The 14909-nt window shown below is 37.9% G+C and overlaps 1 protein-coding gene across 4 annotated transcripts in view; it reads right to left on the reverse strand.

Moving 5' to 3' along the window:
• LOC126106582 (zinc finger protein with KRAB and SCAN domains 8-like) overlaps window positions 1–14909 on the reverse strand; it is a 117137-nt gene that overhangs the window by 19382 nt on the left and 82846 nt on the right. For all 4 annotated transcript variants that reach the window (XM_049912925.1, XM_049912928.1, XM_049912927.1 and 1 more), the window contains exons 5-6: window positions 11684–11785; window positions 534–583 (exon numbers count right to left, since the gene is read on the reverse strand). In XM_049912925.1, coding sequence (XP_049768882.1) covers window positions 534–583; window positions 11684–11785 — 152 coding nt within the window. The remainder of the gene's footprint in view (window positions 1–533; window positions 584–11683; window positions 11786–14909) is intronic.

The raw sequence follows: 14909 nt of genomic DNA on the forward strand, positions 1-14909 counted from the left end.
CAAACATTTTACTAAGAAACCAAGATGTCAAAGCCCCACAGTAAATTTGATGTAGCCATGAAAGGAATTTAGATGGTCCAAGTATTGACGCAATTTCTCCTCACCTTGTTGGAGGGAGGAGGGGACAAGGCAGGGGGGGTGGGGGGGGGGGGAGGGTAAATACTACAAAAGTGCCTTACCTACAAAAGCGTCATATCTCCAAAAGATGACAGCCTTAAAAATTGAAGTATTCAAAATTTTCTCCTCAAAATCTTGATGCGTGTTGACAATTTTACCAGTGGTTTAAGTGAGTAATTTTAAAATGTGCATGGTCTCCAGCCCAGGTGCCAATTAGTTATAGGAAAACAAGCTGCTGATGAAACAAGATTACTTGGCTGAGAGTCTCTCAGCAGATCAATTGTGTGAAGATTACAGGCACCAATCATCAGTGTTCAATATTCTGTGTACACATATGTACTTACAATAACAATAAGAAGCTGCAAAACCATCCATGTACAAAATGAAAAAGAAGAAATACAAAAACTGCACAATACCTTCCTGGTTCACCACCACTACTTGTCAACTCCACTCCATGGTTGAACTCCTGAAAGAAAGATTAAGAGAATATGATGTAATAATAATAATAATAATAATAATAATAATAATAATAATAATGACAACAACACAAACAATAACAATGATAGAATATATATATTAGTTTTCAATTTTTTTTGTACACCATATCTCCTGTGTTACTTAATCAAAATTAATGATTGAGACATCATTTTCAAGATATTGTTCACCACCAACAACAACAAAACACAAATATCTGAAAGTAATTGTTTTCGTTAAAAAACTTTACTTGGAAAATATTTTTATAAAAACCATGAAGTTGGTGTCATCTATTGACAATCTGTTAGCTAACATGCAGAACAACTGATGCAGTTCTTTAGATTCTGTATGCAAGTGTAACCTATCATGCAATTTCAATCATATACACTGATGCAAAGAATTTAGAAGGTGCCACCAGTTGGAAAACTAATTTTACTATTTTGTACAATGGCAGGTGAAGTTGTTTACTTTCTTGAAGTAACTGATATGCACTGCGTGGATAAACCTATTTATATCAATGTTCATCATCACAGGTAGGTACCATTTACTTGTGTAAAACACATGAGCAGGTCTATCATATGATAGGAAGTTTGTTACCTCCTGCAGGAGTTGCACTAATTTACACTGGCCTCTGCATTATAGATCTGATACTGCGATATAATACTTTTATAATTGCATTTACATATTTACCCATTACTGTGTTGCCTATCAATGACCAATCAGGATAGTGTGTGAATTATTCACATGGGACAACTAATATATCACTCCAAGGTGGCCAATCCACGGCTCTTGAGGGCATTGAAAGCAGATGTGCAGATTCTGGAGTTTCTGCATCATACACATGCAGCAGCTGAGAGATCCTAAAAATCTTTGTGATCTGAAATTGAAATTTAAAAGGGTATATAAACTTGCAGCCGCAGCCATAAATATTAACTCTCTTTGCCACATTGGGAAACTCAAGCAAAGGATGAACTTTTTGAACAGCAACAACATCTTGCAAGCAGCCAGCCAAGAAACAGGATATGCTGATGCCCTAACAACGAATAGGGAAAACTATACAATTTTCGAAGATAAACCGGTAGTTAGATTTTCCAACTCAAATCTCAGAATTTTAGGAACTGTCTTCACAGTTCATAAAAGTATAATCTAAAATGTTGATTTTGAATCCTTCTGTGAAAGACAGTCTGATTTAGTAATTATGTGTAAGAATAATTATTACTAAGTATTCAATGGCCATGCATCAACAGCTGAAGACAACAAGAAAACTTGAGACAAAGTAAAAAAATTCTGGGAAGATCTAGAAAACAGGTTGTCAAAAATAATAATCATGATGTGGGACTTCAACGCCCAACTGGGCAAGGAAAAAATCATTCCAAAAACTTGTTGGAAACTATCCAGCTCGTAACAGAAGTGATACCAAGAGCTGAAGTTTAGTAAATGTATGCAAGTAATTTGATACTAAAATCGTGTCAACACACTTCAAAAATTACCTACGATGCAGGAAACATGGATATCAGCAAATCTCAACTTGGTACAGCTTCAAGTTGATCATGTCGCCATCTCCATATATAATTTTCAAGAAATCAAGAGCATTAAGAGTCAAGGGAGGAAAGGATGTTGCTTGAGATCACATGAGATTTATTCCAAAACACAAAATCATGAAACAAGTCAGTATGACTAAGATAATAAGGAAACTTTGTAGAAAAGAAATTTGATTTTCAAAGAATGCTGAAAGGTGTGAATATTAATGTCAACAATTTAACAAAAACAATTCACCATAGTCCATTTGAAATAGCTCCAGAGAACAGGAAAACAAAGAACAGATGGTGGAATAATAAATGCAAAGAAGTACTTAGACAAAAATGAAAGATTGTAACAGCTGGCACAGTAAGAAAATAATCAGTAATTGAAAAATCTATGTTTCAGAAGAAGTGAGCAGATAAAATTATTAAGGCACAAAAGAGGTACTCTGAAAAGGAACAACTTAAAAGTATAGAAGAATGCTTAAAAAAAAAAAAATCGTGTAATATAAGCTACTACAGTAGAGTCAATAGTTCAAGGTAACCAGGACCGGAAAGACCTCAAACTATTGTAAACTCAGACTATTGAAATTTATGTGGAAATAGGAAATAAAACATTGTTGAAAACAATAATGGGATCAAAATATGAACTTTATTAAAATGAAGTGTTTACATAAGGATTTACATAGGCAGAATAAGGTTTTAACTGAAGTCTCTTAAGAATTTACTTCATGGAATTATGGTGCAGTGTCTTTTGTTTGGTGAAGCTGCAACATTTCTGCACAACAGGATCATGCCACTATGTGAAGAGTGTGGTGTCACCGCCAGACACCACCCTTGCTAGGTGGTAGCCTTTAAATCGGCTGCGGTCCGCTAGTATACGTTGGACCCGCGTGTTGCCATTTTCAGTGATTGCAGACCGAGCGCCGCCACATGGCAGGTCTAGAGAGACTTCCTAGCACTCGCCCCAGTTGTACAGCTGACTTTGCTAGCGATGGTTCACTGACAAATTACGCTCTCAATTGCCGAGACGATAGTTAGCATAGCCTTCAGCTACGTCATTTGCTACAACCTAGCAAGGCGCCATTATCATTTGCTATTTATCTTGTGATGCATGTACCGTCAAGAGCGATGTTCACCAATTATGGATTAAAGTTAAGTATTCCAGAAGCTACGTACCTTTTTTACTAGTCTCATTTCCGTGTCGTGTTCCAGACCTCACGCCAGCCTGCGTGAGCTTAAACGCGTGCCTTTCTGCTTCCTCTCATTGTGAGTTGGCGCTCTGGCCAATCCACAACAAAGAGCACATTGTTGGTTGCTTACCTCAGGCTGCTACTCCAAGCAGCATATGGTGGCCTAAAGTGCAGCATAGACACATCAGTACAATCTTGGCCTCATCACCCTCATCACTCTCACAGTGCATTGGGATGTTAACTTCCAATTATTTGTCTGAATTTAACAATTCAGTTATTCCACATTATCTACTTATTCACAACATGGCAACCTTCTCATTAAATCACACAATGGCTAATAATCTGCTTCATCAAAATCTAGTGTTTCCGATTTAGTCCTACTTTCCTGCACAATTTTTCTCCGCATCTTAGAAAAATGAATTTGACTACCTTGCTCAAAGTCTCACTAATATAGTGCACAAGGTCCTTCACAGTCACTTTCTTTAAAGCTAACACAATGCTTTCAATATCTTCTGAATTCAAGTCTGATTGTAGGAGTCACAGATGAAACTACTTCTTCAGGCATTCCAAAACATTCTGCTCCTTTGGCTGAATCAAATTGGTAACGTTTGATGGAAGAAACAAGGTGTGAATGCTTTCAATATCTTCTGAATTCAAGTCTGATTGTAGGAGTCACAGATGAAACTACTTCTTCAGCATTCCAAAACATTCTGCTCCTTTGGCTGAATCAAATTGGTAATGTTTGATGGAAGAAACAAGGTGTGAATCCCTTCATGCTGCAGTTCTTCTACACTTGGATGTGAGAATGCATTATCCATTGTCAAAATAGTTTTGCATGGAAATTTTTTTCTTTTAAAAACTCTTTGCACTCTGGTACAAATGAGTCCAAAAACCAAATCTTAAAATCAATTAGGCACTATTTTGATGTCTGTAGATAACTAGAAGAGCTGACATGGTTACGTTCTTGAATGCTCTTGGCTTGGCAGTTTTCTCAGTCACAACCAGTTTCAGTTTGTGATCTCCATTGCATCTAAAGCTGCCACGATGATGAGCCTCTCTCCACTTTTTTTTGTGACCTGGAGCACTTTTTTCTTCACACATGGCAAATGTTTTTTCCAGCAACATTTTAAAATTTGAACCATTTTCATAATAGTTGTAAATTTGGCCATTGGCTAAATTTTCTTCAGTTATGGTTTTCTTTAAACATTACATTAAATTTCCAAACAGCCTCAGAGTCACCAGAGTTTTTCATTGCCTACACCTAGCTGATGCATTCCATACCTCTTCTTCCACTTGTTGAAGCAATGCACATTAATGGCGAATTTGCCTTTACCTCCTGCAGTTTGTTTCCAAAAAACAACTCTCTCCAGCAAGATTGGGCCAGAAATCGGAGCCCCCTTCTGTCTTTGATCCATAAACCATATGAGCAATGCTCACTTCTTTTTTCAAACTGCAACTTCCTTATAGTTTTTTGGGCAAGAAATTCTTCAGGGCAGTTCTCTGAAGAGAACTGTTCCGATTTACATCTGTTTCTTTTCCAGTCACCAACAGGAACTTTGCGGACACTATAACTGAGAGCAAGCTTTTTTTTAGTTTCTGCTTTGTCAAGTCACTTCAGTTCACCTAACTTAACATTCATGGGCACAAATTTCCTTTTCTTGGTTACTGCACTCATTTTCAGAAGGTGTACAATCAAGGGAGGTGAGTGGTTCAAAGGCGGTGAGCTATGAGCTGGTGGGGGACATAGTTTCACCTTTTTATTTTTTTTACGAGGCTCGGAAGCATCGGAAATTTGAAATATTGAGACAGTACCGTATTAAAAAAGCATTCAAAAACAGCAAGCCTGCATACATTTTGCAGCCACATTATGCTTCTGGAAAGAAGATTGAAAACTCACACTTAACAATGAAAATAGCTCCAAATTACAGGCAACATATTTCAAAAAGCTGTTGAACTGTGAAACACCTACCAAACTGAAATTCCATGATAATATTCCAAACAAAAATTCAAAATCACAAGCATCAATATGATTAAAAGCTGAATCAAATAATTAAAACACAATAAAGCCCCAGGTGAAGATGGCCTCACATCATAAATTCTAAGAGCTAATGGAGATCTGGGTGTCACAATTATAAAAGAAAAACCAGATAAGGTCTGGGACATTCAAACAATTCCAGGAAACTGGAAGGTTGCAGTAATTCACTTACTTATAAGAAAGGGGCATAACAGTTTCCTAGAAATCTGAGCCTCTTTATGGAAACACCACACTACTGTGCAACGTATTGATACTTAATCTGTTTCACCCACCACCTCATTGTTCAACACCTGTCAAGTCACTCATTCCCCTTAGTTATGTGTGTATGTCAATGAGCCGACACATATGCTTCTGCTGGTTTTAAATTGTTTACATAAGTAAACTACCAGTTTAAAGTGATCTTTTAGATTTATTATTGCCAGTACAGTACAGTGTTTATTTTGTTTCCTTTGTAGACTTTTGTTTGTACACCTTCTGAAAATGAGTTCTGTAACAAAGAAAAGGAAATTGTGGCTTTGAATGTTAAATTAGAAGGAGTGAAATGACTTGATAAAGGAGAAACAACAGAAGAACTTGCTTGCAAATATGGTGTTGGCGAAATTACTGTTGGTGAGTGATTTAAATATGAGCAGCTTTCTTCAAAGAAATGCTCTGAAGAATCTTGTAATCAAAAACTATAAAGAGAAGTGTGGCATTATCCACATAGTGTACACAACAAAGACAAAAGGTTTCTCCAGTTTCTGGCCCACTCTTGCAGGAGAAAGCCTTGTTTTTTAGAAACCAAATGTAGAAGGGAGATGACAAATTCACCATTAGTGTGGGCTGGCTCAACAGGGGGAAAAAAGAATTATGGAGATTGTTAAGTCAATGTACGCGAAGAAAAATTCACTGACGATTCTGAGGCAATTTGGGAATTTATTGGAAACTTAAAAAAAATCACAAGTGAAGAAAATTTCTATAATAAACAAATTTACAACTGTGACGAAGCTGGTTTAAATTTCAGAATGTTGTCAGGAAAAACATTTTCTTCACGTGAAGAAAAAAGTGTTCCACGTCACAAAAAAGTGAGGCTTATAGTTATGGCAGTTTTACATGGAACTGGAAACCACAAACTAAAACTGATTGTAATTTGGAAGTCTGCCAAGACAAGAACATTCAAGTAAAAAGTTTTTGAAAGAAAAGGGATTGCAATGCAAAGCTATTTTGACAATGGATAGTGCATCCTCACATCTAAGTGTGGAAGAACTGCAGTGTGATGGGATCTGCACCTTATTTCTCTCATCAACCATTACCAGTTTAATTCAGCCAGTGGATTGGGGCATAGCAGGATGCGTGAAGAAAAAGTATTGTCAACAACTGCTAAAATCGATCTCGAATTCCAAAGACATTGAAAGCACTGTAAGAGCTTTAATGAAAGAGTGTATCTGATTTTCTCACTCCAAGATTCAGTTTCTGTTGTGGAAAAAAAATTGTCTAGGAAAGTAGCCAGAGCACAGAAGATGAAGATTTTGATGATGAGGATGATCACCCTTTGTTTAATTTAATCAGAAGGTTGTCTGGATGTGATGAGGCAGAAAATAAGGAAATAATTGAGTGGTTTAATTCAGATGAACAGTTGGAATTTACAGGCTCTTCTATGATTGACATGGTTAGCATCCCAACACATCTGCGAATGATGATGATGATGATGATGATGATGATGATGATGATGACGATGCCGAGACTGTACCATTGATGAGACACAAAATGGCTACGCTGTATTCGAGCCCACCAAGCACAATGTGAAACAACAACCTGAGGTGCCATCAACTGACATCCTGCTCTTCAGACAGTGGCATGATATTGCTGTGTGGTAACATTGCAGCTTCACCAAATAAATGACGCTCCACCATAATTTCATGAATTAACTGTTACAAGACTTGAGTTAAATCCCTTATTCTGCCAGTGTAATTACATATGTAAACACTGTTTTAATAAACTTCATAATTGAGTGACTGCATTCTATTCAATATTGTTTTATTTCTTTATCCTACATAAATTTCGAAAGTCCTGAGTTTTGAATGTTTGGAGGCAGTCCTGGTTTAGTTCACCTTGGACAATGGAGACTCTACTGTACCTGTAATTGCAGAGGAATTTTGTTACTGTCGTGTTGTCCACCATAAAGTGGGGAGCCAAAGTGAGGTTGTTATCTCACAGAGCAATCACAAGAAATGACAACTGCTGCAAGTCACACTGATGAATAAGCAAACACCAGCATAGCCACACTCACACACATTTTGCTATGCTTCCACATCTTCTCGTTAGTTAGTGTTAAATGTAAGCTGACGGAGAGATTTGTATTTTGTCTGTATGAAGTAATATGTCATTGTTCAGACAGCTGCAAATGCTCATGACATTCCTTTGGAAATTGATTGTACAAAGTTAAGCAATTCAGTCTGTCTACACTACCCTCCATAAGTTTGGAAACACCATGCCGCATATCAAAATGGAGCAAGATGCAAATGATTTATGCGAGTTATTGGTTAGAATACACAACAGTATTCTCAAATAACAGTTAATAATGATACTTATGGTATTGTACAGAGAATTTGTGTACATACACATACACATTGGTACATACTGGTACTGCTCAGTTTTACATAAACTGGCTTTACCTGACCAATCAGTTCCACTAAGCATGCCAGGTGGCACCAGCTGAAAGAGCAACTGTGTACAGATACGTTGTTTAAAGTTTTGTTCAGTTGCAGTTCTGTTTGTATAAAGGTGAGATACACCGCAAAAAAAAGGTAGCACAAACAGTAAAAGAAATTGAAAACAGCCGCAAAGTGCCAGATTCCTAGCGATTCATGGGACAAAATAATCACTTTGCACCAAGAAGGCAATAGCATCTGATAAAAGTCAGATTACTATCAGTGAGAGCACGAATACCATGTGTGATAAACCTCGCTCAGGGGCACCCATGAAAATATCAGATGCTAGGAAAACTTTTGGTTGTGACCAGAAAACTTAATAGATTTAAAACTGTCTGAGAACCGACTGCTGTACCAAACACAACTTAGGGATACACCAGTGAGTAAGTCAACAGTGGGATGGTGCCTGGCAGAAAACAACCTCCAGGGTTATGTAGCAGCAAGGAAACCATTGTTGCACACTGTTAACAAGAAGAAAAAGACTTCCGAGGACTGACACACCAACACTGCACAGCAGGGGATTGAGAAAGTCTTATTCACTAATGAATCCAAGTTCAAAATATTTGTAAGTAAATGCCATCAATTTGTATGCCATTTACACCGTGAAGCTTGAATCCTCCATGTGTAATTCCAACTGTGAAGCATGGAAGGGATTCTTTGATGGCATGGGGATCTTTTGGAGGGAATGAAGTTGGAGATTTGGTGAAAGTAGATGGAAAAATGAATGAAAATGATTATCATGTCACTTTCCAGTGACATGCCAAGACATCTTGTTTTTGTCTGATGGGGAAAGGTATTGCAACAAGACAGCAGTCCGAAACATGTATCCCACTTGTGTGAGAACTGTTGAGGTCTCTGTAGGTTCATAAAATTTCGAAAAACATGGAACAGCCTCCCCAGTCCTCCTAATAGTACTCCAATTGAGCTACCAAGGGATGAGTTGGATAAGAGGATCTGAAAACAGGGAATCATGAATGGGAAATTATGCAGCAAGAATGGAGACTAATTCCAACTGAAGTGCTGGCAAAATTGACCTATCATATGCCAAGAGTATGGAAAGCAGTGATTAAATAAAATGGTGGCTATTTTGAGGACTCAAAAATTTAATAGTTACATTTATCTATGTATTGTTTGAGCTTAACAAACATTTAGAGAACAATGAAAATTTATAAAGTATTTCCTTTCCATTGTCCATAATGAACTGGTGTTTCCAAACTTATGGAGGGTAATGTATATGAAAAGTATCCATTGCTGCATGAGACTTCTGTTGTGGTTCACCTTTGTCAATATGGACTTCATTGAGTAATGTACATAATACCTGACAATACAGTCATAACAGAGTAAGGAACACTGAACTGAGCAAAATTTTCCAGATAACCATAAGTCAGAAAGGCACCATTAAGGAGCTACAACTGCATGGAAATTAGCCCACTAAGTGAATGTGTTTGGGTGTGTGTAGTACTGCAGTTTTTCAGGAGAGTAAGCCAAACAGTTCTTCAACAATGCGAATTTTGTAGTGAAGTTGGAGGCAGGAATTTCAAACATTTGCTAGATTCGTTAATTTTTGAAAAATAAGTGTTTAAAATTTAATTTCTGTTCTCTTTTTCACCACTGTCTTATTTTACACTCACTAATCTACTGCATCTGTTAGACTAAAAGTTGTTTTGTACATTAGTAAAAATTAAAATGTATGCCTTTTACTTTCATTCTAACAAATTTGTATCTTACAGTATCGTATGTTGAATAAAACCTGTTATCTTAACTGTTACGGCATAAAGTCAAGCGCTGGCAAGCCAGTCGGGAATGAGAGAGCAGAGAGGGCTATGAAGAAGACATCAGCCAATTGTACGCTGACCAACCCGTCTCCAGGACGACAACACGACAGCAGCAGCCTATACGTGAAGAGGACAAGTGCCACGCCCGACTGATCGCTGCCCAGGCGAAGAGAAGCATCAAGACTACCAACCTGAATAGAAGCGCCAATTCTCATTACTTTGCTTGTATTAGAATTGTTATATTGAAGAAGCTTGTTTATTTTGGAGGCCGCACTTTGCTTGGGACAAGTCTACGTAATTCTCAAAGTTAAGTATTGTCATTTACTTTTCATAAAAAAACTCATTATTATGATTTGCTTGAACTGTCTAGTGGTCTGAGAAAGCAGGTTTCCTGGATGCCCCATATTCGACAACTATGCAGGATTCAACATTAACAAATAAATGGCATTATGGTACTTCTAAACATACAAAGGATGTTCAAAAAGTTCTGCACAGTTGTCTCTAATTTTTTTATTATTTGCAGGAGGAGAATGAAATATTTTTGTGGACATACTTGGAACATTTAACTATACATTGAGCCTTCTGAATGTAGCCTCCATCGGCTGGGACGCATCTGGCCCAGCATTCTTTCCATGATGTAAATGTACTTTGGTATATTTCTGAGAACTGACTTTTACACCATGGCCTGACACAGGAAATAAGGTCTTTCTCACTATCAAATGTTTTACCGTGCAGGTGGGCCTTTAGATGATCAAAGATGTAAAAGTCAGATGGAGCCAAGTCCAGACCGTAGGGAGGATGAGGAACAATTTTCCAATCCATTTTCCTGATTTTCTACTGCGTCATAAGGGCGGTATGGGGTTTGCCACTGTCATGGTGTAGTCTGATGAGCTGGCCCTGAAGCTGTGGTCTGTGGGTCATGATGGCACATTGCAGCTTGTCCAATGACAAACAGTAATGGTCCCGGCTGCTCTTAGGTTCAGACAAAAACAACCACGTTTCATCCTGGGTAATGATGCCATCAAACCACTGTTTCCACTCTTCAGTAAAGGCCTTCATGAGAAACTCGCACACATTCTTCCTCATCATTTTTGTTTCTCTTGTCAATAATCTAGGCACCCAACATGCACAGATTTTCTGTACCCTAGTGACTGTACCAGTGATACCACACTACCCAACGACAAATGATTCATTTCAGCAAGCTGACATGTAGTCACACATCTGTCATTTTGGATGATTTGATCAATGGTCCCCTTATTCACATCACTCACTGCCGTCGATGATGTACCGCATTGTGGATTGTCCAGTAGAGAGAAATCACCTTCTTTAAACTTTTGCAACCACTGCTGGACACTGCTGCAATCCACTGTGTCCTCCCCATAAACAGAGAGCAACTTCCTGTGAATCAATGTAGCAGAGTCATCGCTGGTCTTGAAGAGGAACTCCATCACCGACCGTTGTCACAACATGCCATCTTCTTCACGGTCCATTATACTTTTATACCAACTTATAGCTAAATGTTCCAAGTATGTTCACAAAAAATTTCATTCTCCTCCTGCAAAAAATAAAAAAGAGATGACTGTGACAAACGTTTTGAACTCCCTTTGTAATAGAATTAATAATCCAGCTTTACCCAGTAAACATCAGACTATTTACGTCTCACATATCTGTGAGCATTTACGTCCAACATAACCATAAATATTTATGTCTAACATAATCACCCCTAGCTTTTATTGTTCAGCTGAAACCATTGCTTCTGCTAATTTAATAACTACTCATATAGGCCTACTAAAATTACTTGATAGTTGACATATCAGAGACTGTAGCTGGCTTCCTCCAATCAGAGACATGATGTCATGTTACCAAAAACACAACTCACCTTAAAGGCGTGCTCGTTCGCTGCCCCCTCATCTTCATCATCCCGCATCTTCTCAATACTGAATGTGCTGGGTCCAAGAAAATCTTCAGAAGGTGAATATTCCTGGAATGGTTTGAAAAAAAAAAAATGCTTCATAAAGACAAGAGAAGTAAAACAAATGTAATGTAAATCAGGTAATGTTGCACGAATTGGATCAGGAAGTAAGACACCAAAAGCAATACATGAGCTTTGCTATATGGGCAGCAAAATAACTGATGATGGCTGAAGCAAGGTGGATAAAAAATTACGATTGGCTATAGCAAGAAAAACAATTCTGACCAAGAGGAATTTGTTGACACTGAATATAAATTTGTGTGTTAGTAAGTCTTTTCTGAAGGTATTTGTCTGGAGTTTTCACATTGTACAGAAATGAAAGACAGATGATCCAGACTTCAGATAAGAGATGAATAGAAGCTTTTGGAATGTGGTGCTACAGAAGAATGCTACAGATTAGCTGGATAGATCGAATAACTAATGATGGGGCACTAAAGATATTTGTCTGGAGTTTTTGCATTGTACAGAAATGAAAGACAGATGATCAAGAGTTCAGATAAGAGATGAATAGAAGCTTTTGAAAAGTGGTGCTACAGGCAACCATCACATGTAAATATCCTACTTTCAACATACCATAAATAGTTTTCTTCAATGATGTCCTGACAACTTGCTACAACAAATCATACCATGGAGACATCTTTAATGTGGTGCATCAACTACACTACATTTTTGTAGTACACGAGTACAAAGCAAAGTTACCAAATATGACAGATAAGGTTCACAAATGTATAAAGCAACTTGGCACCTTTTTGGTTTGCTTCTTCTATCAGCCAATCATAACAATAATACACAGAAGATTGGAAAAGAAAATTGTGGATGTGTGAGGACCAGTCGCACTTCAGCAAAGTTAAAGACATCAGAGAGGCAATTCCGATGTTGTGCTTGACAGTGGAAGCAAGACTGGGAAAAACCCAGAAAATGTGTTCAGCAAAGTAAAATGGTGCAATATATTCAAAATTCTCAGAAAAACGGGAGCAAGCTCCATGGAAAGATGGGCAATACCCAATACAGAGACGAATTGAGAGGCAGTTATAAGAATGAGTGACCAAGAATGAAGTGCTCGGAATAAGAAGGATGTGAGACAAGGATGAAGTCTTTTGAACCTACTTTTTAATCTGTACACTGAAGAAACGATGAGATTAGGTTAGATTAAATTCAGTTTTTGTTCCATAGACCCAAAAAATGATATGATTCTTGTGGGTGGGGAACATGCCAGAAAGTATAACATAAACCATTTCCATTTCAATATAATATTTACTACCCTGGTCATTTTTCAGGAGATTGTTGAAATAGGTGAATATGATGCTGTAAACTGGAACAGCTAATATTTACAGAATGGAACATTGTTATACACTATTGATAAATCTATCAACACAAAATACCTAATCTTGGGTGTTGTGACCAAGTGCTGTCAAAACTGAAATCTACCATTTTTTTTAAATTTAAGCTGGCTTAACAGTCTCTGTTAAGATATTCATCTATGGACTAGAAGGAGTTGCCTATCAAAAAGTCTTTCAAACTCTGTTTAAACTGTGCTTTATCTGAAACCAAGGTTTTACTGGTTGCTGGCAATTTATTGAAAATGTGTGTTCCTTAATATTGGACCCCTTTTTGGACCAAGGTAAATGATTTTAGATCTTTATGTAGATTTTTCTTATTCCTAGTGTTGATACTATGTATTGAGCTATTGGATGGAAATAGAGATGTATTACTTGCAACAAATTTCACTAAATAATAAATATACTGAGAAGCAATGGTTAGAATACAAAGTTCCTTGAACAGATTTCTACAAGTGTTCTTGAATTTACACCACAAATGATTATTATCACATGCTTTTGTGCCCTAAAAACTTTTGCTCGGTTTGATGAGATGCCCCAGAATATGATCCCATATGACATAATAGAATGAAAGTAAGCAAAGTATGCAAGTTTTTTATATTTATATCTCCTACATCTGACATCATTCTCACTGCAAATATATCTACATCTACATCTACATTTATACTCCGCAAGCCACCCAACGGTGTGTGGCGGAGGGCACTTTACATGCCACTGTCATTATCTCCCTTTCCTGTTCCAGTCGCGTATGGTTCGCGGGAAGAACGACTGTCTGAAAGCCTCTATGCGCGCTCTAATCTCTCTAATTTTACATTCGTGATCTCCTCGGGAGGTATAAGTAGGGGGAAGCAATATATTCGATACCTCATTCAGAAACGCACCCTCTCGAAACCTGGCGAGCAAGCTACACCGCGATGCAGAGCGCCTCTCTTGCAGAGTCTGCGACTTGAGTTTGTTAAACATCTCCGTAACGCTATCACGGTTACCAAATAACCCTGTGACGAAACGTGCCGCTCTCCTTTGGATCTTCTCTATCTCCTCCGTCAACCCGATCTGGTACGGATCCCACACTGATGAGCAATACTCAAGTATAGGTCGAACGAGTGTTTTGTAAGCCACCTCCTTTGTTGATGGACTACATTTTCTAAGGACTCTCCCAATGAATCTCAACCTGGTACCCGCCTTACCAACAATTAATTTTATATGATCATTCCACTTCAAATCGTTCCGCACGCATACTCCCAGATATTTTACAGAAGTAACTGCTACCAGTGTTTGTTCCACTATCATATAATCATACAATAAAGGATCCTTCTTTCTATGTATTCGCAATACATTACATTTGTCTATGTTAAGGGTCAGTTGCCACTCCCTGCACCAAGTGCCTATCTGCTGCAGATCTTCCTGCATTTCGCTACAATTTTCTAATGCTGCAACTTCTCTGCATACTACAGCATCATCCGCGAAAAGCCGCATGGAACTTCCGGCACTATCTACTAGGTCATTCATATATATTGTGAAAAGCAATGGTCCCATAACACTCCCCTGTGGCACGCCAGAGGTTACTTTAATGTCTGTAGACGTCTCTCCGTTGATAACAACATGCTGTGTTCTGTTTGCTAAAAACTCTTCAATCCAGCCACACAGCTGGTCAGATATTCCGTAGGCTCTTACTTTGTTTATCAGGCGACAGTGCGGAACTGTATCGAACGCCTTCCGGAAGTCAAGAAAAATAGCATCTACCTGGGAGCCTGTATCTAATATTTTCTGGGTCTCATGAACAAATAAAGCGAGTT

Source organism: Schistocerca cancellata, chromosome 10, assembly GCF_023864275.1.
Source record: "Schistocerca cancellata isolate TAMUIC-IGC-003103 chromosome 10, iqSchCanc2.1, whole genome shotgun sequence".
Lineage (NCBI taxonomy): Eukaryota > Metazoa > Arthropoda > Insecta > Orthoptera > Acrididae > Schistocerca > Schistocerca cancellata.